Source organism: Gavia stellata, chromosome 7 (assembly GCF_030936135.1).
Source record: "Gavia stellata isolate bGavSte3 chromosome 7, bGavSte3.hap2, whole genome shotgun sequence".
Taxonomy (NCBI): Eukaryota; Metazoa; Chordata; class Aves; order Gaviiformes; family Gaviidae; genus Gavia; species Gavia stellata.
The window spans coordinates 12435189-12461170 of record NC_082600.1 but is presented as its reverse complement, the minus strand read 5'-3'; the positions used below and the strand labels follow the sequence as shown (position 1 = coordinate 12461170).

At 41.7% G+C, this 25982-nt stretch overlaps 1 protein-coding gene across 1 annotated transcript; it reads left to right on the top strand.

Moving 5' to 3' along the window:
* The first annotated feature begins 1886 nt into the window (after nucleotides 1-1886).
* Nucleotides 1887-25685, top strand: TRMT61A (tRNA methyltransferase 61A). Its single transcript, XM_059819603.1, has 4 exons — nucleotides 1887-1917; nucleotides 4793-5155; nucleotides 14761-15027; nucleotides 24259-25685. The coding sequence occupies exons 2-4, from the start codon at nucleotides 4825-4827 to the stop codon at nucleotides 24585-24587; spliced, it is 927 nt and encodes a 308-aa protein (XP_059675586.1). The 5' UTR covers nucleotides 1887-1917; nucleotides 4793-4824; the 3' UTR covers nucleotides 24588-25685.
* Nucleotides 25686-25982: the final 297 nt, after the last annotated feature.

The window sequence follows — 25982 nt, the reverse complement described above, 5'->3', positions numbered from 1 at the left end:
ATAATATTGCAAATTAGGAAACAGCAAGAGAAAGTGGTTTGCTACGAACAATTGAATTGCTTCCAATTCCTAATTGACAACTAAACAGCACTTGAAAATTAAACATAACACTCCTGTATCAGTAGATTAAAGAAATTGGTTATAGCTGCATCTGCTTAACTTCTCAAATGAAACTTCTATTCCCATTTACATTTATTGCTTAAAATATATTTGCCTAGTTATTATCCTTGGTGTATTTTTTCACACTGCTTAGGCAGCCTGTTGAAAATTACCGATCATTTCCAGTGAGCTGAGTGTCTGTGGAAACTAGGAGTTGCTGAGTGTCTTGATCTTGCATGCAGTCAGGCCCACAGTGATCTGAACAGCAGTTCATCATGGGAAAGAAAGGACATAAGAACATAAACAATGACAAATATAACCAATGACACTAAAAATCACAGAAAAAAAACAAGGTAGGTGCAAATATAAAGGCACAGTAGAGCCATGATTGCCAGTCAGAAAAACAGCTGAGTAGGAGTTTGCAGTTTAAGAAACCTCTGAAACTGCATACATTATGTTTAGATTAGATGGAGGAGAGTTTCATAACTACATAACAAAGACTACTGCAATTATGATGTGGGCAAGTCAATAGCATAACAAAAAATATGTTCTCACTGAAGGTAATGGGGAAAAATTCCCTTACACTTGATGGAATCAGATTCATTAACAAAATCACGAATTGTCATCTAAACAGCTCTCCAGTATTGTGTTCTTGATTGTGGAAGGATGACTTTTCCTCCACCATCGTGCATTACAGGTTACTGGTGAACGCAGCAGCACTGTACAGAGCGTTATCTGATTTAGCCGGGAACGTTACCTGCACGTCCAGGGTGATTCACATGCTCTCCGCTGTGCCCATACCCTTCCCATGCCAGTTGGCCTGGGCTTGTTGCAAGCAGAAGATGAGGCGATACTCTCCTCCTTTGCTCCTCCTTGCCTCCTGACTACATCCCCCGTACCACCAGGGCACGCGGGGCTCTCCACATCACTTCAATCCTAAACACAAGACAGAAGTAGGAGTTAGTACCATGCTATTTGGGGTTTAGATAATGATTCCGCTGCTTCTGAGCCCACATTCTGGTTTCTCCTACAGCCTTACGAAACCCCTGAGAAGAGGTTGCTCGGCCTTGAGCTGCCTTTCCCCGGAGCAGGCTGCCCTGGGGGCAGGCAGGCAGAGCTTTCTGGAAGCCGCCTTCCAGGGGTGCTGGAGGCGAGGCCCAGGTCCGCCGACAGCAAAGGCAGAGTCCCTCCCCGGGGAAGGGTCTTCGCCCCTGCTGGCGGCGGCCCTCAAGAGTCCCCACACGCACACTTGATGGGTGATGAGTATGAGTTCCCACTAGGTCCATCGGTCCCCTCATGGCTCCTCATAGCAACCTGCCGCCCACCGGGACCCCTCAGGTTTCACCGAGAGGGTGGCTGCCCCTCCAATGCCCTCACGGCCCCACAGCCGGCTGGGACGGCCGCCCCTCGCCGAGGCAGGACCACCCCGTCCGGCTCGGCGAGGGGTGCCCGGAGTGCTGCTGAGGGCGGTTGGTGACCGTCCCCCCCCTCCTCAGGGACCCAGCAAGGAGCGCTGAGAGGGCGGGAGGCTGGGTCGGGCAGCGGGGGCCTGCGGGGCGGCAGGCTGAGGGGACGGGCGCCTTGACAGGGCTGCGGGGGTAGCTGAGGGGCCGGGCGGCGAGAGCTGGCGCTACCCGCGCGAGGCACGGGCGGCGGCGGCGGCTCCCCGGCTCCCGGCAGGGCTGGCGGGGGCGGAGGCGGCGGGGAGGCGGGAGCGTCAGCAGCCTGCGACCGGGGCGGAAGGAGGCGCTGGGCGGGCACCGCGTGCGAGGAGAGGAGAGCCGGGCCGGGCCTGCTGGCGGGGCTCAGCGCCGGAAGGTAACGGCTCTGGGGACGGGGAGAGCTGGTGGCTGCAGGGGGAACGCGAGGCCCTGCGGAGCGGCGGGGGCCCTGGGACGAGGCTGGGCGAGGGCGCTCCCGCTCCCTGCGGAGCCGCCGCCCGCGTCCGTCACTGGTTTATGCTGCTTTCTTGCAGACTAATCCCTCCTCTGACCCCGCCGGCGGGCTTTCCCTTTCCCTGCCTGGACTGTGCTTTTAACCCTCCCTCAGCAAATACCGAATTAAGTCAATCAACTCTGGACGCGGCCCCGGAGCACCCATTAGGTTCCCGGGTCCCCTGCGACGGGCTTATGTGCTCCCACGGCGCGGGAGCCGCCTTACCGCCCTCACGGCCCGGGGGCCGGGCTGCAGCTGAGGGGGCGCGGGGAGAAGCGGCCCTCGGAGAGGGCGGGAGGCCCTGCGGCCGGGGGCAGCCTTTCTGGAACGGGTGGCCAGGTAGCGGATTCACCAGCCTTCGTGTTACCGAGGGGCCTACGCTGCCCGGGGGGTGAGACAGTTGTGCCTGCCGCCTCCTCCTTCTCCTCCTCCTGGGGAGGTTCCCCCTGCTACCGGCTCAAGCAGCCAGGCTTCTCGGAGAGGGAAGAGGCAGCCTGCCAGGTCTGTGTGGAAGGAGGGGGAGAGGTGTATCTGGGTTTTGGTTGAAGGGAACACAGAATCATTTTAGTGGTTTAATTTGTGAGGCTGTGAGGCATCGCCTGGGTCATGGAGTTTACATCGCTGCAGTCATGGCAAGCCCACAGAAAAGTCCTAACCCCTTGCCACAAGGCACTGCCTCACCTTCCCTTCCACTCCCACTCCACAGCACTGTGTGGCAAAAGTAATGCTGTACCAAGACATCTGTGTGCTACCCAGAGAGTAAAGGAGAGAAATGTAACAGTGCATGAGGCTCTGCATTGGTAGGGAATGGGAAATGCATTGGTAGGGAATGGAAAATGACTGAAGATGAATGAAAATGAGTGTATATCACTGTGTTCCTTGCCATAGGGGGAGGCAAAGAAACTACTAAAATTCCTCACAGACCCAAAATTTACCCCAAGTGTATGAATATAACGGGCCAGGTGAGATCTGAGCCTGAGAGATTTGTCACGTGGGATGTCAGCGTACACTGTTGTGACAATTAGCTGTGGTTAAGTGTAGCAGCTCAAAGGAAGGCAAAGAAACTGGAAGCCAGTTTGTGTAGCAGCTCAAAGGAAGGCAAAGAAACTGGAAGCCAGTTTGTGTAGCGGCTCAAAGGAAGGCAAAGAAACTGGAAGCCAGTTTGTGTAATCAAAGGGAGACTAATTTTCTCCATGTCCTTGCAGACAAGCTGCAGGAATGTTGCTTTTGCACATGGGGGTAACTACAGTCTAAATACTGTGAAGGAAATGGATTACAGTCGAGCTCCTTTCAAATACTACTGTTCTAACTAAAAGTATCTAGTATCTAGCATGAGAACTACAAGTGTCATTTGTGAAAGATTAAGACATTAATACAATCAGAAGGTGCAAGCTATAAAACACAGTTAAGCATTTGTACTATCTCACAAAGTCCAGTATGTATACATTTCTGAATTCGCGGGATGCCCTTGCTGTTTTACCATATGTCCAGACAGGCCTGTTCTGCTTTGGCATCTGAATACCTTATGCAATAAGCATGTCATAAGCTTTGGAAGTTTTGGCCACAAGCGCATCTGTTTTTCAGTCTCCGTGACTGCAGCGGAAAAATTATAAATCTAGCTGCTTAACAGCAAATTGAACTACAGTGAGTTTTGGTCAACAAAAGCAGACTAGAATTTGAGAACTAAAAGTTTTTAAAGAAAATGATGAAGCAGGACCAAGCTGTTACACATTCAATACAAAAGCACTGGAATCAAATCATTATTCTGAAACTAAAAGTAATGCTGCTTTTAATTCTCTTGTGGAAGAAGTACCAGAAATCTGACTTTCAAAGCCTTCTGCCATAGGCTTTAATTTCTAACTTTGGGATCACCATTACTTCATTAAACAGTTCCTTCCATGAACTGATCAACCTGCCGCTTAGATAGTTAGCTGCCTTATCTGAAAGGCAATGCCAGGTTTCATTGTAAGCTGCCTTCTAATTTCTAGATTGTCTTCTCAAAGACAACAAAATTTAATAGTAATTCTCTAAACAGCTCTGAGATCATGGGGCTAAAGTGATACAACTGTTTGCATTAGCTTGCAAATGATTGTTTACATTTAGTTGCAGCACAGATCACTTCCCAGACAATTACTTTGTACTCCCAATGGCAATTTAAAGGCCATAATATTATTTTTTCCTTGTATTTAGTCAAATTTATAAATTAATGCAGATATTACCTTTATCCTGTCTCTAAACCTTCATTTGGAAAACATTCAAGTAAACTCTTGTTAGTGGTCCTAATAACTAGTGATTGATATCCAGGGAAGTAACAGTGGTCTTATGTTGTAAATCACCAAGGGATAAGCCAGGAGATGGAAATGAAAGTTACCACTTAACACCATAGCCTGAGAGCTTGTGAACTGGAATTGAATAAGAGTGCTGAAACTGGTACTACCTTGCAAGTTTCTCAGTAGTATTGTGGAGCAGGCTGAGTAAATTATAATGTATTTCCTAAACTTTCTTTAAAACATACCATAAAATGGGAAGAACTCAGGTTATTTTCAAATCTGTGGGATCCTTCCATTGATTTTAATTGGATCAAGAGTGCAGTGGTGGGGAGGTCCCTGAACTTCATGGAGTTCTCTTGGTAACATCTTATTTGCACAGTGTGGTTTTGTTCTGTATTGGGAAAAAAAAAATTACTTGGTTTTATGTCTGTGGTTTCAGCTCCATCATGATCCTGCAAAACTCTCTTGACATACTTATTGTCTTCTAGGTAACTACTATCAGCACTAGAAGACTGTCACAATGAGTTTTGTTGAATATGGAGATACAATAAAGGATGGTGACACAGCTATTGTGTTCTTGGGCCATGAATCCATGTTTCCCGTGAAAGTCCAGCATGGCACTGTAACTCAGACTAAGTACGGGGTCATCAGGCATTCCACGGACCTCATAGGCAAGAAGTATGGCTCCAAAGTGACCTGCAGTAAAGGAGGATGGGTGTTTATTCTTCATCCAACTCCAGAACTGTGGACCATGAATCTTCCACACAGGACGCAGATTCTGTATTCCACTGACATCTCTATAATCACCATGATGTTAGAACTGAAACCAGGCTCCATAGTATGTGAATCAGGTAATAACTAATATGTTGAAATCCTTTATTAAGAACTAACACCAACACTTTCACGAAAAAAAAGCTTATCTTTATATTTTGTAAAAGGTCTCTTTTTTTTCATTGCAATATAATTTTCCTAGCCTACACATTGAGTAGTTCTATTTCATGTGCACATTTATCAGCACAGTTATCAGCTGCTGTTTCTTCAACACGTAATGTTACCTCAGTATGCTGGCCTCATGTACAGGTACACCTTTGAGTATGTGTTTGATTAGTGCATCGTCTTAAAGATATAAGCATTTGTCTTTCCCTTTTCTGAAACTGTTGTTAAGTACTTAAAAAATATTTTTAAATATGTGCTTTGAATCGAAATTCAGGCATTGAATTTGCAGTTTGAGAGAAAATAGTTGAGATAAACCAGTGAAAGAGACTTTCATGATAGGGTGCTGAACTAATAAGGGAAATAAATTGGCAGTATTTATGTAATGTGATGCCATGTAAGTATATATATATTTCGTCTTTCTCTTCCAAAGTGTGATCGACTTGTAGCACTGCAACTGCATGCAAAACCACCGTAGCTGTATAATACAATGGATGATGTGTTCATCACAGGGCTGTGTTTTGTTTCTAAACTTGGTTTAATTTAATACAGCTTCCGTGATTTTGCTTAATTTGCAAGTAAGGAGTGAAATTTTATATTAATAGATATTTTCCTGGTTTGATACAGTTTATAATAATGCCTTCATGACTTTATTACTGCAGGCAGTATGAGGCTTGCTTGATTTGATTGCATCTCTGTAGTTTGGAGAAATAGGAACTGAGGTAGTTTGTCCTTGTTTTTTTCTGGCTTTTTCCTTTGAGTCTTTTTATGAAGCAGTTTCTCAAGCATGGATAGGGCAAAGGATCAGCATGATGAGGTTGTGCTGCACTCCATTTTCTTGCATTTAACATTTCCTGTTCCCACCCAAGCATAATTTTGGGCAGCTTTTCAGGCATAATGACCACATTCCAACAGAACTGAAACACTACTTATCTCTGCATCCAGTTGCAGCCATTAAGAAACAGGTAGTATATGGAGCTGGTTGCTGTGTAGCAGCACTTGAAACAGGCAAAGCCATATGTGGGAGCCTCTGGTACTGCTAAAATGGTTGGGTCTTATGGGTTTATAATTTGGTTTGTAGGAAGATCAGGCATTTTTAGGGTTGTCATGGGAAGTAGCAGTATTGTTCATTGGGCAGCTCTTCAACTCTTCCTCTCCCTACTATGTTTAGACAGGATGGGAAAAATAAACACAGCAAATTATTCAGGGTGGGGGAGATTTGAATTGCTCCATGTCCTGCCTCACTTGGAATAGGTGAATGTTAAAGTACAGAGCTGCACATAAAATGTTTTCAGTGATGTCAAAGGTACTTAGAGAGGATGAAAATGTTTAAAAGCTCATTTATCTAAACAGCTAAGAAATGGAAACACTTGATGATGTAACCTATCCAGACTCCCAAAAATGTTATGAGATGAAAGTCATAGCCACAAACAATCCTTTTTGCTAATGGGAAACTGTCCCCAGGTTTATTTTAATGCCTATACTCTCAAAGTATTATAACTTCAGCTTTCCAAGAAAAGTGAACGGTTTTACTGCTATAGTTGTGCTTGTATTGCTTGAAAGATTCACTGTTCACAAAGAAAGAAAGAGTATTGCATCAAATTCATCTGGTTAAGCTTCGAGCAAGAGATCTTACTACAAATTTGCTTGCAACTGACCAGAAGTGGTGATTTGAATTAAATATTGTACAGGTATTGGCAACTGGAGCCTCCAGTGTGATGATGTAACCTACTTTGGTGCCATCCTAAATTAGACAGTATTCAGTGATCCAAAATCATTAGTTCTAGATTAACCTTGTGTGGCCTAGACGGAACCAGCCCAAGGGCGATTAGTAGGAAGACAGGAAGTCTGGTCTAGTAATGACATTTGAGTCTGCTTCCTGCTGGTGCTGGTTTTAGATGTATTTTGAGCATTAATTAGCATGGAGGTCTGTCTTTTGTATTGTTTGAAATTGAACTGATATACCTAGTTGCTGTATGGACTGGTAAAGCAGGCACTGTAAACAGGCCAGGCTCTTTTCCTCTTGTCTTACTAATTAGACCATGGAAAAGTGCCCTGCATTTACTCAGTGTAAACAAGCAGAATTGTGGATTAGTCTCCATAACTGTATGAAGAAAGGATCAGTGAAGAAGGATGAAATACCTTCTGTGTCCTGTTGTAATGCTGTGAATATGAGTGTAAATGGTCTTTTGTATGCGATTATAAAAATTCAGTAGAATAACCAGAAGGCTTAATTTTATAACACTTGAATTACGCAGTTTAAATTGATTAGTCATGATTTTTCATAAACTTTATAAACATATTAATACAGTTTTTACTATTTTAAATCATCTTTAACATACATAAAGAACAAGCTTGTCAGCAGTGCATGCATAATTAAAATGATCCAGGCATACTCTATTGAGGCTATAAGGGAACTTGGCATCTGCCTGATGTTTCATGACGCAGGTGTAGGAATATGATCCTTTTTCTGTCTTCTGCTAATTTCTAATCTATAAAGGTATGTTGAGATTTAAAAACTGTTAGCACCGTTACTGGAGCTAAGATCTCTTGAAAGCATTGGTCCCTGGTCTGAGGAATTTCCCACTCTTCACAGTGGGGATACAGTCTTTAACAGCCTGATGTTTCCAGAATTAAATGATACTTGAGATAGCTGCTAAAATACCTGCTGTGGGTGGCCTGGTAGTGTGAAACTGTAATTCTCATCAGGTAACTCTGATCCCATTTATGTTCATTGCATGTGCAGCCACTGTCTAGATAAAGGAATAAGTTGAATCTCTTGTTTTTGTGTTGCCACACTATCCAAAACTAATCTCGATGTCAACTTCCCAGGCAAGGCTATTTTCAGTCCTGTGATTACAGCTGCCTGTAGTATAACAACTCCATTTGACAACAGGTTTTGAGGTTTTTACATTTATTTTTATACTACATTGGAACCAATATGAAACCTTTCAGATATTTTTTCCAAACAAAACTGGGTGGAACCTTTTTTTTTTTTTTTTCCTCTTTCCAGTCCCCACATATCGAGGCTTTTTTACTGTCCTCTCTCCATGGTGAGACCTAAACAAGTGTCTGTGCTAACCCTCAGAATTACTTAGGGAATGTAGTACAGCACTGTGAAACCTCATTTAATCTGATAAATCTCAGAAATATTTTGGCTTTGATGGAGCATAGTATTTAGACAAAATGTAATTTAGTCAAAAGTATTCTAACCACCATCCCACTGATCCTTCAGCATTCAGCAAAATCAGACTCACATGAGCAAAAATGTTAATTGGATTTTTTGTTTCCCTTCAGCTAAATCCTAAATTAAAAATTGCTAAACCCTGTTCATTGCCACACAGCAACGGGTTTCTGAGCCCACAGACTGGATTTCTGAAGACTGAGAACAGTATTCTGGGTCCTCACGGTTTCTCTGTGGAGGAGTAACAAAAGCTGCTGGCCAGCCTTACACTAGAGCTTCTCAAAAACAATTATGACATTTTCAAACTCACAGCCTGGGTATAGATTTTGTTAAGAGTATACTCATAAAAAGTTAATGAGGGCTTAATGATTAATGGATACTTAATAAATGATTAATAGTTTATTGTGGAGTCCCAGCAAGTCAGCTGTATGCTTATGACTCTTCTGAAGTGCTTATATACTTTTTGACAAATACTGCTCATGTCTTTACAATTTTTGTGGCATAAGTATATGTAAACTGTTTGCAGCGCTATCTTTAGTGTAAAGTACAGACCAAAGTTTGTAAGTCATAATTTGATTTTAGAACATGCTCATACTAATTAAGTCTATGTTTTATGATATTTCCCTTATCTACCTCTTAGCCGCTGTTCAGTTACGGTGAGAGAAGAATTCCAAAACCCGATCCTTGTATAGCACCTTTTGAAGTATAAGAAAGGCCTCATCAGTAGAAACATCAGAGAGCATAATATTCTCTTGATATACCAAAGAACTGAACCAAAACTGTGGCCACTTGAGGCATCACTCTAATGTATTCAGGCTTGTGGCTGACCTGCAGCTGATGAGGAATGCTGTTCATACCCTAAAGCGTTTGTTTCCAGACTTTCTGGACTCACTTTCATCTTACCATTTCACTTGACCACCATGTGCATTTCTCATGCCGCTCTGAACTTAACAATATTATGTCCGTTCTGCAGAAGATCCCTCCCTAAAGAACTCCGACTCTTGAATCTCTAAGGAAAAATTCTTTTCAGTCTTCACATTCCCATTCCTTCTGTAGGCAGTGCCAGCCTTGAAAACTTCCCTACTATCATTCCCCCAACTCTTCAATCTGGTCAGTGAGCACTGTCCCTCTATGACCTCCAGTCTGCTGCCTAAAATGCCTTTTTCAGTATGGTGTCCACAACAGATAGGCAGGAGAAAGAGCTAATCTTCTGTAAAGGGAACTTCTTGACGTGCTGTTTCCTCTTTCAACCACCAGCTCATCTCCTTGAAACTCTTTCCCTCTCTCTCCTCCCTCTCTCTGTCCCTGTTCTTGCTGTGTCTTGATGATTTGTGCCCTTGACTATCTTCACAGTAAGATCTTTGGGTTAGTTTCCATCAGATGCCTAATATCTTTTAATATATTTGCTAAAAATTAGTAACGATTCTCCTGTTACATAAACTTGTCATGTACAGTGAGCAGTCTTCCTCTGTTCAGTGTATCTTGACAGATATTAGCTGTGGAGTTGTTAGCTCTGTCTAAAGATGAATTTTCCTTCAGTTTTGAGGCTCTTTCTGTTCTCATGGCTGACTCATGACCTGTCTTACTATTTTCTAGGTTTAAGTGGCCTAGCTAGGAGACAAATACAGCAACACTGTCATTGTTTTGTTGTATTTACTAATTTTAGAATATCTTAGGTAGCCAAATTTTGCAGCAGAAACTTCAGTTCTATTAAAATGTTACTAGATACTGTATTGACTCAGTATTAAATGCTACTCCACATACTTTGCACTTTTCCTGTTTTCAAGTAATATGAACCTCTGTATGCACTTACGAGCTTCTTCAGCTTTATTTCAAAATGCATTTGCTTATGCACTGCTGTAAACATGTATAGGTCCTAAATCACAGTTTGTAGTTCCTTTTTTGAAAAGAAGCACCCATGATGAGAAATTTTTAGGGAAGACAAGCCAAGCGATAGCCTGCAATGAGGAAATGTAGTGGAACACAGAAGCAGGTCACTTGCATTTATAGCATGGGTGGGATTGCAGGAGGTTAGACAAATATCCTTTGCAGTAAGAAAACCAAACTAAACAGAAAACAGTGTAAAAATGCAGTCTCTTACTCAGTTATCAGTCAAGTGCTATGCTAGATGCTGTGGTAACACTCTTGACAGTGTTCTGACATGTATTTATACTGTGTTGAAGTAGCATGTGTTATTTTTTAACAGCTCAGATATAGTCCACTGCACCTTTGAACATGAACGTTGTCTCAAGATGGCTGAGGTGTGTGGAGGCTTCTCTGTGGAAAACCTGTCACTTGAATAAGCAGAGAGTGAGAAGAACAGATCTGTTTGAGGTCAGGGGAATGATTGGGGAGTTCATCTGATCAATACTTTGTCTACAAATCAGAAGGAAGTATCAGTAGGTGCTGAGCTAGAGTGTTTCATCTAGGTGTCCATTTGTTAGGCTTGAAATCCTTCTAAAACTGCAGTAATTTCCTTGTCTTAGGAGAGGGCAGAAACATCCCCCTGATCTTAGAAGTATCAGAGAATGGAGTGTTCTTGAGCCCAAGAAGAAGGGAAGGATACTACATCAGTCTGCAGGGCCATTAGCCACCTAACTCATGTGGTTTTAAAACAGGATTTTAATTCATGCCTTTGGACTGAGACAGGCCACTTTCCTAGTCTACATGCTGATGCCCTACACAGTGCCTCCTCTTCAGATTCTGAGCTTTGAGTATGGCATATTGGGGACCCTGTGGTGTCTCATTAAATGCCTGCAATGCAGACGTCTGCTTTTTGACAAAGATGTGTAAGATCACAGAATAGTCAATGTAAACGAGATTCGCGTTTTCCAAAGGCATTAGCAATGACCTAAGTGCTCACCTAAGTGAGCTCTAAAACTGCAGCTGTGGTGTTAGGAATGTCTTCAGTACAGTTTGAATTATCATCGTTTTACATCTCTTCTGTAGAGTCCATTCATGATTAATACACTCTAGTTAAATGGGCATTGTCCTGTGGTAGAGAGCAAACAGTTTCTAAGTCTATTTATAGTACAAGCTGTCAGAAAGGCAAGCATCCTGGTGTAAAAATTATGAACTGTATTTGTTCTAGAAATTGCCTTATCTTCTGCTTTCTAGGCCAGATCAGGAACATAGGCATTTCACTGCACCTATATGAGAATGAAAATCTATTGATGTCCATCCAGTTCTTAACTTCCCTCTTCCGATACAAAATATTAATTTGAGGCACTCAGGTTTTTGGTTTTATATGCAGGTAATTCAGCTACGGTATTTCAGGTTTGGTAGCATTCTAGTTCATGTTTCAGTCATGCTTCTTGTGTTTTGCTGCTTCCCTGACTGATTCTGTATCATGCTAAGCACACCTTTCATTTCCCAAGGAAACCTGAACCTGACTAGAACTTACTCCAAACTGGTGCCTAGGAGTCTTTGAGTCACATTTTGCTGAATTCTGCTTTTTTCAGTGGTGATTTTGAAATAAGGCCAGAGATACATTAAGAAGGAATAGAGAAGGTGGCGGGAGGACTCAAATGTTGAATGTTGCAGATCTGCAGGGGAGAAGGTGAATGTAAACATTCATTTCGCCCTCTACAACATCAGAGACACATAGGGTTGAACCCCAGCCTTCTGTAGACCGTGCTGATTGGGCTTTAAGGGTTGTGTTGAGTATGGACTCATGCTGAACTGCCAAACCCTCATATTCCTAATGAATCACATCAAGCATGCTGAACTAACAGGCACATGAGAGTTGAGGATCACCATAATTTCACAGGACTGGGTTCAGAATCTGTCATCTCTTCAAGGAGAGATTTTACAATGGTGGGTGATTCATAACCATCTTGTTCTTTGTTTCCTGCACTTTGAAGAGTGTTGTCACGGAGAAGGCAGGCAGCATCTTCAGAAATACTCTCATTAATGATGTTAGTGTGATAGAATTTGGTATGTTAAAATGTGATACATATGCAATATTCTCATGTTTGTGGTAACCAGTCAACAATAAATAATTCCTGGCAACCTTGTTTAACAAAAGCTCAGTCTTAATAAGCCTGAAAGTGGTGACTTCCAGCATCCTGGTTTTAGTTCAGGGTTTGGCTTGGAGTGTTTGTGAATAAAAAAGAGAGTACCAGAAAATAAGCCAAAAAATCTTAATGGGTTTTCCGAGGAAGGAGACAAACAGTATCTTCTGTAGTGTTTTTAAGAGCAGATTTAAAAGGAAAGTGATTAAAAATGTAAAAGAATATGAACAAGGAAACTGGATACATGCACAAGCTGCCTCTCTCTTCTGCTTACGGCCCAGCTGTGCTGACAGGCCTTCTGTTCACTCCTTTAGATTAGCAGAGAAAGATGCAGAAAGTGTGCAGCATTACCCATTTGAGAGGTAAAATAATTCAATTCCGTCAGTTTGCAGACGTTCTCAGTTGTGCAATCCTGCCTTCTGGCATAAAATCTAAAGGCAGAATTTCAGTCATTTTAGCATTCTGTGAACAATAGTTCCTGCTCTTGTCATTTAAAAGAAGAAAAATCGGTGAAATGCTATTTCTTTGCTATGCATATATATAATTGAGTTTTTATAACCACATGGCTACTGTGGTACTATTACTCCTTTTGAACAGGGAGAAGTTTATGTTGACATTTAGAGCCCACAGGTGCCCTAACCAGATAGTTACATGTGCACACACGAAAAACTATCTTTTGCCTTTTGTTTGCTTTATTTTAATACTAGCATGGATGCATGGATTTTCTCTTTAAATGAATGTGTGTGTCACAGTTTCTCTCTTCCCTTGGACCTCTCTGAGGCCAGTGCTAAAATTTGTAGGTCCTCCCTCCCCAACTAATCTGCCTCATTAAAGCTAGGGGGAGGGTGCTAGGCAGCCCGTTGGGGTCAGAGCCCTCTCAGAGGGAAGCAGAGGAGCGGTGCTGATTCCACAGTGCAGTCGGTTGATCCGGTGGCAAACATGGACCCTGAGCTCTGTTTACAGTCTGAATGGCTCCCCTTTCAGAGCTGTCGGATTAAATACAGTGCCATGACAATGTTTCTCCCCTTATGTGACTAGAGGGCAAGAACCTTGGATCCGTCAGTAAACTCTGACTTCCCGTATGGTTACGGAAAGTACCACTCCAATTAAGCAGATGTACCAGCCCCTGTGTCCCCTAATTAATTTCCGTTCTACTAGTTTCTGAGCTTTCTCCACCACTGCTGTACTTCAGGTTTTGACCTTTATAAGTTATTTAAATTTATGTTACTTGAAAGAACTTGCTTCAGGCTGAAATTTAGCCTGAACAGTCACTGAAGATAGCTAGAAATAGATTTTCTTTCTACGGGAGAAATGTGTTCCAAGTACAGAATTATAAATCAATAAACACGGATAATTTGGGGTTGCTGTGGGGTTTTGAGTTGGGGGGTTATTCTGTTAAATGCCTCTTGAGTGAGTAATTTGCAATGTGAATTGGTATATGGGTGTTTTCTTCAGTGAAAACGTTAGTTATTAGTCATTCATCTATTTAATATGCCAGTGGATCATTAAAAATAAGTCTCCTAAATTATCAAACTAAAACAAAGAAAAAAATATGTGTCTTAATAGTTAGTCTGTGGTTGTACATGGTAGTTACACTTATGTGCAATTTCAGGTATGTGATGGATCTCATTAGACTTCGTTAAGATTGTGTAGGCATGTATGTATGTAAGTCACGTGCGAAATCGGGTCATTTGGTCAGTGTGACTGCAAGGAGCCAAGAGGCCTTAGTTTTGGATAATTTCAGTGGGAGCTGAGGATGGCCAGTGTCTCTTTAAAAAGCCTGGGCAAACAGACTCCATATGCTGAAGGCCATTTGATTGCACGGATGTCACTAAGATTTTCTTTCAAGCTTGGACCCTTGCCAACACCTGTTCTTTGTTTTAATGAAGTACAAGGTTTTGAAAATATGTTAAAATTTACCTTCATCTCTTTTCACCCTACAAGAGTCTGGCACTTTGAGAAAAACTCTCTGGTTAATTTTCCTGAATCTTTCCTGTGGCATTTACTTCCTTGTGTTCTCTTGTGGCATTTGTTAGAGCTATAACTGACCCTTGGCATTATTTTTCTACTCCAGGGAGATAGGACAGGTTCTGAGTTTGCCAGATTTTTAATTAATGCTTTGAGTACCCTGAAGACTGTTTCCCAGGTCATGTAGTCCCTCTCTCCTTGTGAAGGAAGGACTGTTCTCTTTCAGTAGTTTAACCAATGGTTTCTGTTCATTTGGGTTTTGAGAAAGTGTTCCAAGCAGGAGGACTAATGGAGAAGACCTTTGTTCTAATGTTTAGCACTGTCGAAAGGCATTTCATGAGTTGTTTGTCCTTTCTAGGTACGGGCAGCGGATCCCTCTCTCATGCTGTCATCAGGACGGTGGCTCCCACAGGGCACCTGTACACGGTGGAGTTCCACCAACAGAGGGCCGAGAAGGCCAGGGAGGAGTTTCGGGAGCATGGAGTGGAGCATCTGGTCACCGTGACCAACCAGGATGTCTGCAAAAATGGGTTTGGTGTCTCAAGCATTGCAGATGCTGTGTTCCTAGATATTCCATCTCCATGGGAAGCCATAGGACATGCAAAGTCAGCATTAAAAGCTGAAGGTAACTGCACTTACCTCTTTCTGTTCAGGAAGCACTGTGCATGCACACATCTCTGCCTTTGAGCCATCCGCTAGATCTGCTCGCTTCCATTGTGATCACTGTTCTCAAATGTCAAAGTCTCCAGGCATTTGTAAGGCTGAAAAACCTTCAAAAGAGGTCTTCAATTTACAGTGGAAGATTTGAAAGGAGAAGAACTTTTTCCTACAGGCCTGTGCTAGCTGCTACAGTTAGCATGGGCAGTTTATAAAAAACCCTTTGAACCTTTGTCAAGTGCATTTTGCTAGATCTGAGGCGTGTGGGAAGCAGCAGTAACAATAAATGCTGAAAGCAAATTTCTTTGGCAATTCAGTGGAAAGGTGTTTGTATAAAAGGTGTTCAGACGCACTTCACATCAATCATTGCAGATTTGGACCTATTTAACAGAGCACCCCATCAGTAATGTTAAAGAAAATGTGGTTATACTTAAATATGCTTGCCAATTTCTGCCTTAAATCTCTACTGTTGGAGCTAATGAGAAGTTTGCTGTTGGTTGCAGTGGGAATGGAACATAAAGGCTGTTCTAGCTTATGCCAGTTATTCCGGGATTGAGACAGGAAGTGTTGAGGTATTGGATGGATTTCGTTAGTTTATTATAAATCTCTTCCCTATTGAAAAATAAGCTTCGGTGAATAAGTCATTCTTTTATCTTGGAATAAGTTTTCCCCTAATTAATGTTATACTAGTGTTAACTATACTAGTGTGGCTGTGAACTAATTTGTGTCAGATCACTTCCATCTACAAAAGTGACTTTTCTAGTCAAGAGGGCATGGAGTGCTGAACAGTGCCCATGCTGGGACATGAGTTTAGTAAAACTTGATTATGTGCCAAGGCCCGGTTCTTTAATAAAATATGTAATCACAGGCCTGACTTTAAGTGAATTGCTAGGTCGTCTTGAAATCACAGGATTTAAGCTTGTTCTTAAAGGTCACTGAATGTTCATTACTTTGCTCAGTCAGGACCGACCCAGCTGTTAGGCCGGCTACTGCCGAAAATTTTCTAAAAAGCTTTCTGGTACCAATGTAACACATGCTTTTTTAAAAAAGTGAATAAATAGAGACTTGTTAGTACTCTGTACCTGCAAGGGTTACAGCTCAATTTGTAGCTGCTTTCCAGTGTGTCCTGGGAAAAAAATAATTTTCACTGCACTGTAACATGCCCTTCCCATGCTCAAATTATCTAATCTAGTGAGCACAACACTCAGCTGACTTCCCAGCTTAGAAGGCGCTGCATTGCGCAGTCCAATTTGAATTAATGGTGCATGTTTAGAGTACTAAGCAGAGCAGCTTGAACAGTTCCAAGTTTTGAATCCTTGTCTCACTCCAGCATTTGAAATCCTAGAAAAGGTATTATAGTTCCAAACTGGCCATACTATTTGGCTGTGCTTTTCTATGCTGTGCTATAGGGTGGGTTACATCTGCTTAGGCAATATAAATAATACTTTAAAATCCCACATTTTTGTTTTTGTGAAGTGGCATCATGTGCTTTATGTACCAGTCAAAAGGCAAAGTTGCTGATCCTTACTGCAGTTTTTGCTGCAAACAGCCACTAGTGTCCGAGATCTGCTATTGGTCTAAGGCTCATCTTTTGGGCTTCATAGTACCTGACTGAGCCTGGGGCATTTTTTTTATTTTGCTACTTTGCATATAAACAAAAGCCATTTTTCTTTTTCATATAAAATATAATTGATTGCAGGAGTAATAGGTAAAAACTTACACACATTTCTGGTTTATTCCAAATCATGTGGGTAGTTTTGTTGAGGTTTTTTTTTTTACTGCTGTAAAATCTAAAATATGATAGAAGGGTATCTGTAACTGCTTCCCTTTCCCTACCGCAGGCAGATAATTTTATAGTGCTCCTTTGTTTTGTTTTCAAATAGTTAAAGCTCTTCTGCAGTAAGAACAGTCTGTGCACATAGTGCTGTTGTTCACTGCCGTTCCAAGGGTTAGTATAGTGATAAAGCATCACTGAAGAAAATGTGTCGTTCCACTCTTTCCCCTCCACACCCTCTCTCTCACATCTGGACAGGGTCACATTTGAACCATTCACACTGTGGGTTTTCCTGTGATGTGTCATGCAAATATCACAGCTCTACTGCCAGAGAGTGGTAATTTATTCCCTAACATCTTAAGGTACTTTGAATTTGCTTCACTCAATATATAGCATCAGCTAGCCTCCTCTTTAAAACCACAAGATTCATTATAGAGTGTTCAGCTGAGACAGTATGTAAGAGAGAGTTCTTAACCTTAACAAAACCTTATCAAATCAGTGTTTTCTCTCCTACTTAAGCTCAAGATCCTGAATAGTTGCAGCTCCTAGTAGGCTGAGTGTTAATGATCCTCTTTACAGAGTACATTTATCACTCACGTTATGCCTTGCCGTATGCTGTAAATACACTACTTACAGTAGCTTGGCCTCCCATTTAAAGCACTGCCAACCTCTGAAGGGCTAAAAGAATAAAATGGCACAGTGGGTTTGTGACTAGAAGGTTCTTGTTCTCTGGTGATGTGCTCTGCCGACGTTCAGGATTGGATCTCAGCTGCCTCCTTCTGTGCTGATTTCACCAGTCATGGTTTCAGCAGAAATGCTGCTTGTAATATCTCTTGGGCACTGCTGCACTGCAGAACTTGCTTTCATTTCCAGACCTGCACTGTTTTTCTTTTGCAGCATCTGCTGATTAATGCTTTTCTATAGTCATAGCTGCTGTTCCCAATATCTGACCTTGGTGGGTTTTGTCAAGTTGCTATTAACCCCTTCAGGTTAAATTTTAGAAAATGAAGAAAATTAAAAAATTGTGAGGTAACAAAAATATCGTCAATATTCTACAGTTCTTAAATGTGCTGAAACTTTTGACTCAGTCATCTCACAGCTGAATAGTGCTTTGAATATAATTCTGCACCCACCTACTCTACTCTCATAAATATTGTCTATTTCTTCCAAGGCTGTGGAAGATGAGGCAGAAACCCATTTGTACAATAATTTTCATACAGATTTTAAATTTTCAGGTAGGGGGATGGAAAAACACAGCCATATATTAGGTTGGATTGGCCTATTGCATTATAAATCCTTGGTCCTTGGTGGTGTTTAAATTAACAGTCTGAGTCACAAAATTATTAAAACCACCCCTCTTTTATTTCCTTTCTTTCTTTTAAAGATTTTACTCTTAAATTCAGACTTGCCACTCCCTCTTGAGTACCATTAAGCCTATAAATTATGAGTTTGTCAAATTGTGATCCTTGAGATATCACCTGAATCAGGTAACATGTTGCTGTCAGATCTCTCTGCAAAACTCTGCAGGGGAAGTTCCCTCTGAACATCTCGCTGTTTGGGCCTCTGCATTTCCTGCCATCACAGAAGCCCTTCAGCAGTACTCTGCTCTTTGTAGTAGTAGTTGGGTTTCATTTCCAAAGTCTTACATTTGTTTTGTTTGTACACAATGGACTTAAAACAGGTCTTGTTTGCATTTTTTTCCCCTTAGCATAGCCATTGATTGTTGTCCTAACCTGCCAGGTTTGGTTATTACAGATGCTGTATAAGAGAATAAATAATACCTCATCCTCCCAGTAGCCTGTGGTGCAGGTAAGGCATTGCCTGGTTTAGATAGTTTGAATTTTCATTTGGGCCTGTCTCCCTCCACCCCTGAGCTTTCAGGGAATACCACATCCATGTAGAAAGTCTCACTGGCTATTTTTCTTGAGCCCCAGAGGTTATTCATGGTCCCATTTCTAAACCACCCAGGTGTGGCTTTGAGGAACAACTGAAATCCCTGGCCACAAGTCTCATCCCTGTGGTATCTGGGTAGGGAGTACCCCAGGCTGAAGCATACTGAGAAGAGGGCAGTGACATCAAGGCTGATGTTGTCTGGGCTCAGGCTGCCTCAAGAACGCACAGGGAATGTGTTAGGTCAGGAAGTGGAGCCTGACAGTCTAGGATGCTGTCATCTTCCACCCATGCAGGTGGTACTCAAGTCAGTATCAAGGTTTCTCATGTCCCCAGATTTGTTTTGGAATAAATGGATGAAGCAGTAAGTGCTTGCTAAAATGTTGGCACCAGCTTTTGCTAGTGTGGTACCTGCTTTGATTTGAAGGAGAATTAACTCAAGGTGAGGTTAAAGATCCACAAACTAGCTTTAAATTGAAGCATATCCTCTCAACATTGAGGGGCCATCTGGCCTAGTGCAAAGCTGCCCCACTAGGATCTAGGGCCGGGTGCTAACCCACAAAGCAGCTTCATCTGGTTCCCAAGCACTGGCTGTTTGCTGAGCCAGCCCCAGTAGTTGTATCTCATTGGAGGGCATTAACCTAGCTCCAGTCTATCAGGAATTGGCAGGTTAGGTGCACACAATGGGCCTGGCCTGAAGTAAAAGTGATTCTCTGATGTGTCAAGAGTCAAGCAGAAGGATTTCTGCATTGTAATCCATGCTGTGGATTAGCTACTGTGTCAAAGCTACTGGCCTTCACACAGTTTGTAGGAAGTAGTTTGGGATGAAAGGATCCTTAAAGGAAATTGTTAGGTTTTCTTCCCCAATTTGGAGCCAACTGATTTTTTTAATTTCCTTTCTGCATGCTTTTGCCAGCCCATAATAGTGAGCAGGAATAAATTCCTCTTGAAGGATGCACCTACAAATGTAGAGGTTAAGGTCACATTTGCAGAAAATCACATCAAGCTCCTATTAATGAGCTGGCAAGTAATTTGGAGAAAATCGTCTTTTCTGAATCAAGAAACATCCTTTAATTTCTTCCAACAGCTGAATCCTCTAATTTCACTTGTCAGGGAAGCTACATCAAATCGCCCACGAGCACACTCAAAGGACGTTCTGTCCCCTTCTACACAGGCAATATTTTTAGTGTCCTACTAGCACAGAGTAAATGCCACAGTGATGCTGCTCAGTGACTCTCCTGCCTTGCCCCTACGTAATGATAATGCCTGTGTGATTTTTTTCTTTCATGAGATCTTTGTAACGTAATCTTCCAATTTTAACAATGCGCTGAAGTCCCAAAACCCAGAGCTGTGTTCTTTTACCAGAGATAAAAATGCTGTGTTGTATTCTTTACATCACAGAATCATTTCTAAAATTACAGGCCCTTTTTCCTGGAACTTAATGGTGCTGTATTACATATGTTCTTTTTGCGTCTTCTGAATAATATTGGGATGATGAAAAAACCTGTCAGAGCACTTGTGACACATACTATAACCTACAGAAGTGAGAGCACGTAACTTGGACACATTTTCTGTGTCGTAAGCATACACTGGAGTTCTTGTCAATTGGGTAGCACTGCCAGATTTTCCACATTTGAAACCTAATGCAGTTATTAGCTAAATAGAACTGGTAGAGGTGTTGGTCCTTGCTCAGACAAACCAGAAACAAAATTGTTTATTGAGTTGCACAGGAATGTACCAAGAACTGCCCTTGAAGGAGGAGCAACTTTCAAGGCACTGACCTCTTGTAAAGATGCAATGGTGTGTCCTTTGATTACTAATTAGATACTGTCTGTTAAAATGTATCGTGCTATGCGGATGCAAATCTTCTCTTTTATTTCCCCCTTCCCTTAAGCTTTCTTTTCTAACCATTCCAGTCTGAATTGTACTTCAATTTTCATATTCTCTCGACCCTATTGCTGGTTACAATGACTGCCAGGACTGTGTGGGCTTGTTCCAGCCTACGGGTTCGGGAGATTTAACCTCTCCATTAAATGTTTCAAACTAACTCACTCCCTGTAAAATTGAGGTAGAAAAAAATTTAAGTCTTTCATACAGTCTCATTATTCTCTTCTTCTCAACTGTAGCACTTGTCAGATGCATTATACATGAATAAACACATTTTTAGACAGCTCTTCAGATCAAAAAGCTCACACAGCTTCCCGATGTGAACAGGATTAATCTCAGATAATTACTATATCAATTTATGATGACATACAGATCTCATTAACCAAATTTAGGAACGGTAGCTTTCCTAAAAGGAGAGCTCTGAAAGAACACAAACTCTTTGTTTGTACTAAAAAGTTTCCGTTTAGTTGTTTTCACTGCTCTCCAGTCTAGTCCACCCCTTTGTGATCCACAGACAGACCAGTGTGCCCCAGCAAGTGGAGCGGGAGGGAGTACATGTCTTTTCTTCATTCACTAAGGAATCCTTGGCATGGCAAGACAAAGCAATGCATATTCAAGTCCTTTAAGCCCTAAATGCCTCTTGATGTCTAAAGGACAAGAGGGCTCTTAGAGAATCTGAGAATTGTGAATGCTGAAATCTAGATTTATATCAGTTTGGTGATTGTGACAGAAAGAGTGTTGCCTAGCCGGTAATCCGAAGGGGGCACAGAGGGCAGCCCACAGTGTAGAGAATTCAGAAGCATCTGGTCTGTTGAAGATGACTGCGTCTCTGCTCCTAGAACAGATGAGCATGTCCTTCTGAGCACTGGTTTTCTGCTGCTCAAGAGTCCACTTCTTTTGCTGGTCTAAACATACCTTGGCAATTGAAGCTTCCCAACTCTTTCTATTTTAGATAGCTGCTCGCAGTCTGGAACTGCAATTTCATTTTTGCCTTCCAACCTTCTGCTAATTGTAGCTTTCCAATCTTCTCTTAATACCTGCTTAATCAAACAAGTCCAGCCTGCAAGTCCAATCCAGCCTGCCTGGTGGTGTGTACAGGAAAAAGCAGAGTTGACCCCTCTCCCACTTGTTGGGATCCATAGAGGCAGATGCTTGGTGGTTTTGCTTCTAAGCTGTTTGTAGGTATATTTATTTGGGAGGGATGTATAATAATAACCAGAACAATAGGTATGAAAGGGAAAATAATGAAATTGGCAGAACTACTAAAACCCACTGGATGCTCTCAGTTATATGGAATACCAGCTGTTATGCTGTTTTCTCACTCTTCATACCTGAGAAGCTTCCAGGAGTGTAGTAAGTAAAGTAACATTATTTTTTGCACTTCCTCTCTGGATACTAGCTACTGCAAGCAAGAGCTTTCTTCCCTACCAAGCAGCTTGAAAGCCTATTTTCTGTAACCCTGCTTTCCCAAGCAGTCTGCTTTGCAAGGAGGCAGTCTGATAAATCATCGCCAAGTTTGGTGTTGACGTGCTGTGCTCAGCTGACCATCCTGAGGCAAAATGAAGGGTGCTCTGCCTTTAATTGAAGGCTTCACAAGAATCGTAGGCGGCTCTGCAGTTTGTATGGCAACAGCTGTGTGCAGACTTCTTAGTTTTTGACTGTAAACCTAGAGCATGTGAATTCGAAAGCCTAAACATATCTTGAAACCCTTGTAGTCAGAATAAATAAGAACAGACTTACTGTAAATGTAAATACATTTTCCCTTTTTTGCTACAATATAAAACACCAAAACCAGAAAGCCTGAATGAAATAGTAGTAAGTCTCTGGTCTCCCTGCAAATTCTTGCTTTGCAGACAAAGAGTTATTGTGAACTGACATTTAGCTAAGTTAGACATTTGTTCAGTTCCCTACACAATAAGAATATAACATCTTTCCTTATAACGTACACATATGTGGATCATAGTAGCTTTCTAATTATGTAACAGAAATGTCTTTCTGAGCTTTTCTCTTTTACATCTACAAACATGGTAGAAGTGTGTACTGCTTTGGCCAGGAAAGATTAGCTGCCTGATTCAGAATTGTTCTGGTAGCCCTGGCCATCCTGATGAGAATATATAAATCTAATTTCATGGGACTGAGTGTGCAATTAAATCGGCATCAACAGAGTTGGTTAATAATGACACATACCAGCATTAATTTTGCAGGTGATTATTAGATTTGGGTTTTAATTGTCACTCCAGGGAATTAACTTGTCCAGGGTACTTTGTTCTGAAGATGCATGATAAGAACCCCTGGCTGTGGAGACTTTATTTCAGGACTAAAATTAAATCCTACTTAGTGTATAGTGGATTAGCAGTCGTGGAAAGTGTTCTTCCCCAGTCAGTACCCAGCCCATCATTGCTGCACAGTAACTAGAGTGCTACAGTGACGCTTTCAGACCTGATGCTTTCTTTTTTTAGAGATGTGACTTTAGAAACGAAAAAGGAAAAAAGGGGAGTTTGAGATAAAGCAGGCTTCACGTAGTCCCAGCACAGCCTCTATTTTTAGCAGGATGCTTTGCTCTCACTTGCACCGGTTCTTTAACTACTTAGACAACTGGTGTTGGAAGTCTTGACTGGATGAGCCTGGGAGAGGGCTGGGAAGGAATGCAAATCAGGTCAGCAAGCATTTTCATCTAATTGTAGTAAGTAAAACAATAGCTGAAGCTGCATTGCCCAGTGTTCCTTCCCCCAGCACAAAAGCTTTTCAGGAAGGGCAGTTGCCTTGTGGGACACTGTGTCCTGGGTGAAAGCACATGCCCTGGCTTTATGGCAGACAGTGTCCTTATAATTCTTTGATCTGATTTGGCTATGGCTTTTCAGAGTAAATCTGAATCATCTATTCTCAGCTGTTAAGGTGACATTGTAGCATGCAGAAAGTTGTAGGGGGCCTATTAATACTCTATATTTAGAATCAAAAATCTGAACTGTGGAGAGACAAGGAGACAAGTGTTAGTTGATGACTTAAGAGTCCTATCCTAGAGTTTTGAAGCATTTGCTGTAAAACTGTTCAATGTGATATCCAGTAAACTTTAATGCTCAGGAGACATGCTAGTCAGCTTGACTAAAAGGGTAGAGCCTTAACAGCACTCCATCTATGGCCTGGAGAGATTACTTTATTCTGTACACGCATACCATCGTTCTCAAATAAACACAGCCGCTTTTGTCAGAGTGTGTGTGCATGCACGCTTATATTCTAATGAAGGCAACTCTGTACAATGTGTGCAGAATGACTTCTGGCTTTGTGTAGGTGCCAACTTCAGTGTGGTGCCTCAGTCCAGAATAGTGGATAACGATTCCAAAAGAGTCACTGCTCTAAAGGGATCAACTTTAACGGTTTTATCATGAGCAAATGTGGTGGGCAACACTGGATTTGGAAGATGAATGAATTTACTGTTGCAATTTTTAAAGGGTCTGAAGCATCATGTAGAGTCATCCGTGTTTGATTTTGTGCACTTTAAACATGCATAGTTGCCTCGAGATTTTCTTGAAGAATGTTTTCACTTTGTATAATAGTAATCCTATGTGCATATGGAAGAATTTGAAAAAAGATAAAAAGTGGTTCATTTTGGTCTTTGCTCTTTTTTCCACTACCTGTCTCATTTTGCAGGTGGCCGCATCTGCTCATTCTCCCCCTGCATTGAACAAGTCCAAAGAACCTGCCTAGCGATGGAAGAATACGGTTTTACAGAGATTAACACCTTGGAAATTCTGCTCCGAGTGTACAATGTAAGGACAATTAGCTTGCAAATCCCTGACCTTGGAAAAGCAGCTGAGGATAATTCTAGCACTGGCTTTGACAGCAGCAACCCATCAAACCAAGGTAGTCTGTGCGCTAATGTGCAGCAAGGAACTGTGCAGTTTAAAAGCGGCGTGCCACTCAGGGAGATGGTCGGTCACACTGGATACCTGACCTTTGCCACCAAGAGCCTGTTCTAGTACATGTTGAGTTTGTGCAGTTTGGAGTGTTTTGTGTGTTTTTGTGTGTATTCTGTTTTCATGGTTCTTTTTTGTAGGGCATCCAAATTTTTACTTGTCAGGGAATTCCATATATAGTCAGCTTTGGTTGGAATATGCTTTGTTTAAATAGCACACAAGCATTAACCAGAGCAGCATCAAGGGAATGTTGAAACTCTGGAATGGTGCTCTACTTGCCGTCAGAAAGAAGATAAATTAATAGCAAATGGCCATTTACTGGAATGTGCAGAATAAAGATCGCTCCCGATAAGAAAGCAAAACAAACAGCACACTAATTGCAAATAAGTTGGATTTTTTCCTCCTCTTTTCTGAATTACTTTCCCAGGTTTATGTTTTGTTTATTTCTAGCACCACTAGACACTTTTTTTTTTTTTTAACTTCTGTAGTGTCTGTGTTGCACTTAGGAATGTGAAAGTGCCTACTTGCTTCATTTTAGATACGAAAGTTGCGAGGTCATAGGGTTGTCAGCACAACTGGTCACAGAATTAGTTAGTTTCCTTGGAATGGTGTGCGGCTGCACAGAGGATTATTGGCAGTGCTCAGGAACACAACCTCTCACTTCATTTCAGGCTGGCATCTGCGAATCAGATTACACAAAGGTCAAAGAAGTGTGCTAATTGTTGGACTTGGTTTAAAATGGTATATTGTGCTCATCAATTTATAGTAGAAATTTGGATGTGGATTCATACTGTGGTCTTCTAATAGATCATCCACTTTCACAGTTGATGAATCCACTGTGAAAATTCACTGAACAGCTGGTTAATATTATCTGAACACCTCTTTGTAAGCGGCGTGGCTGAGGTTCCGTTTGTTTGGTGTTTTATGTGCATTACGGTGTACTATCTTCCTGCAGTTGAATGAGAGGTTGCTTTTGGCAGGATTTCTGTCTCCAAATTGCAACAACAATGCAAACTCAGTAAAATCCTCAATCAGCTTTATTAATTAAGTTTTCAGACCATTTAGTCTGCAGTCTTCCATGCAAAGCTGAGGGATGTGATGAACTATTTGAATGCTGGATTAAATTTTGTATTTACAGATTAAAATAATTATGCAAATTTATGACGTTCCTCCTTTCTTTCCTTTTTTTTAATAGTAAATGCAGAAATGTTTTTATTCTAGCCACTCGAAGCATTTAGCTGTGCCTTCCATTGGTACCTGAATATATTGATTGCCGTGTAAGAAAAATAACCATTCATAAACTGCTGCCTGAACATTTGAACCTGATATCCCTCCCCCATTCTTGACAAAAATAAACAAAGCTAAGCTTTTAACGTGTTATAGCAGAACGCTAATCCATAACGGTTTAAAGAAAGCTCAACCGATCATGACAGCAAAGATAAACTGTTGAGCAGATTA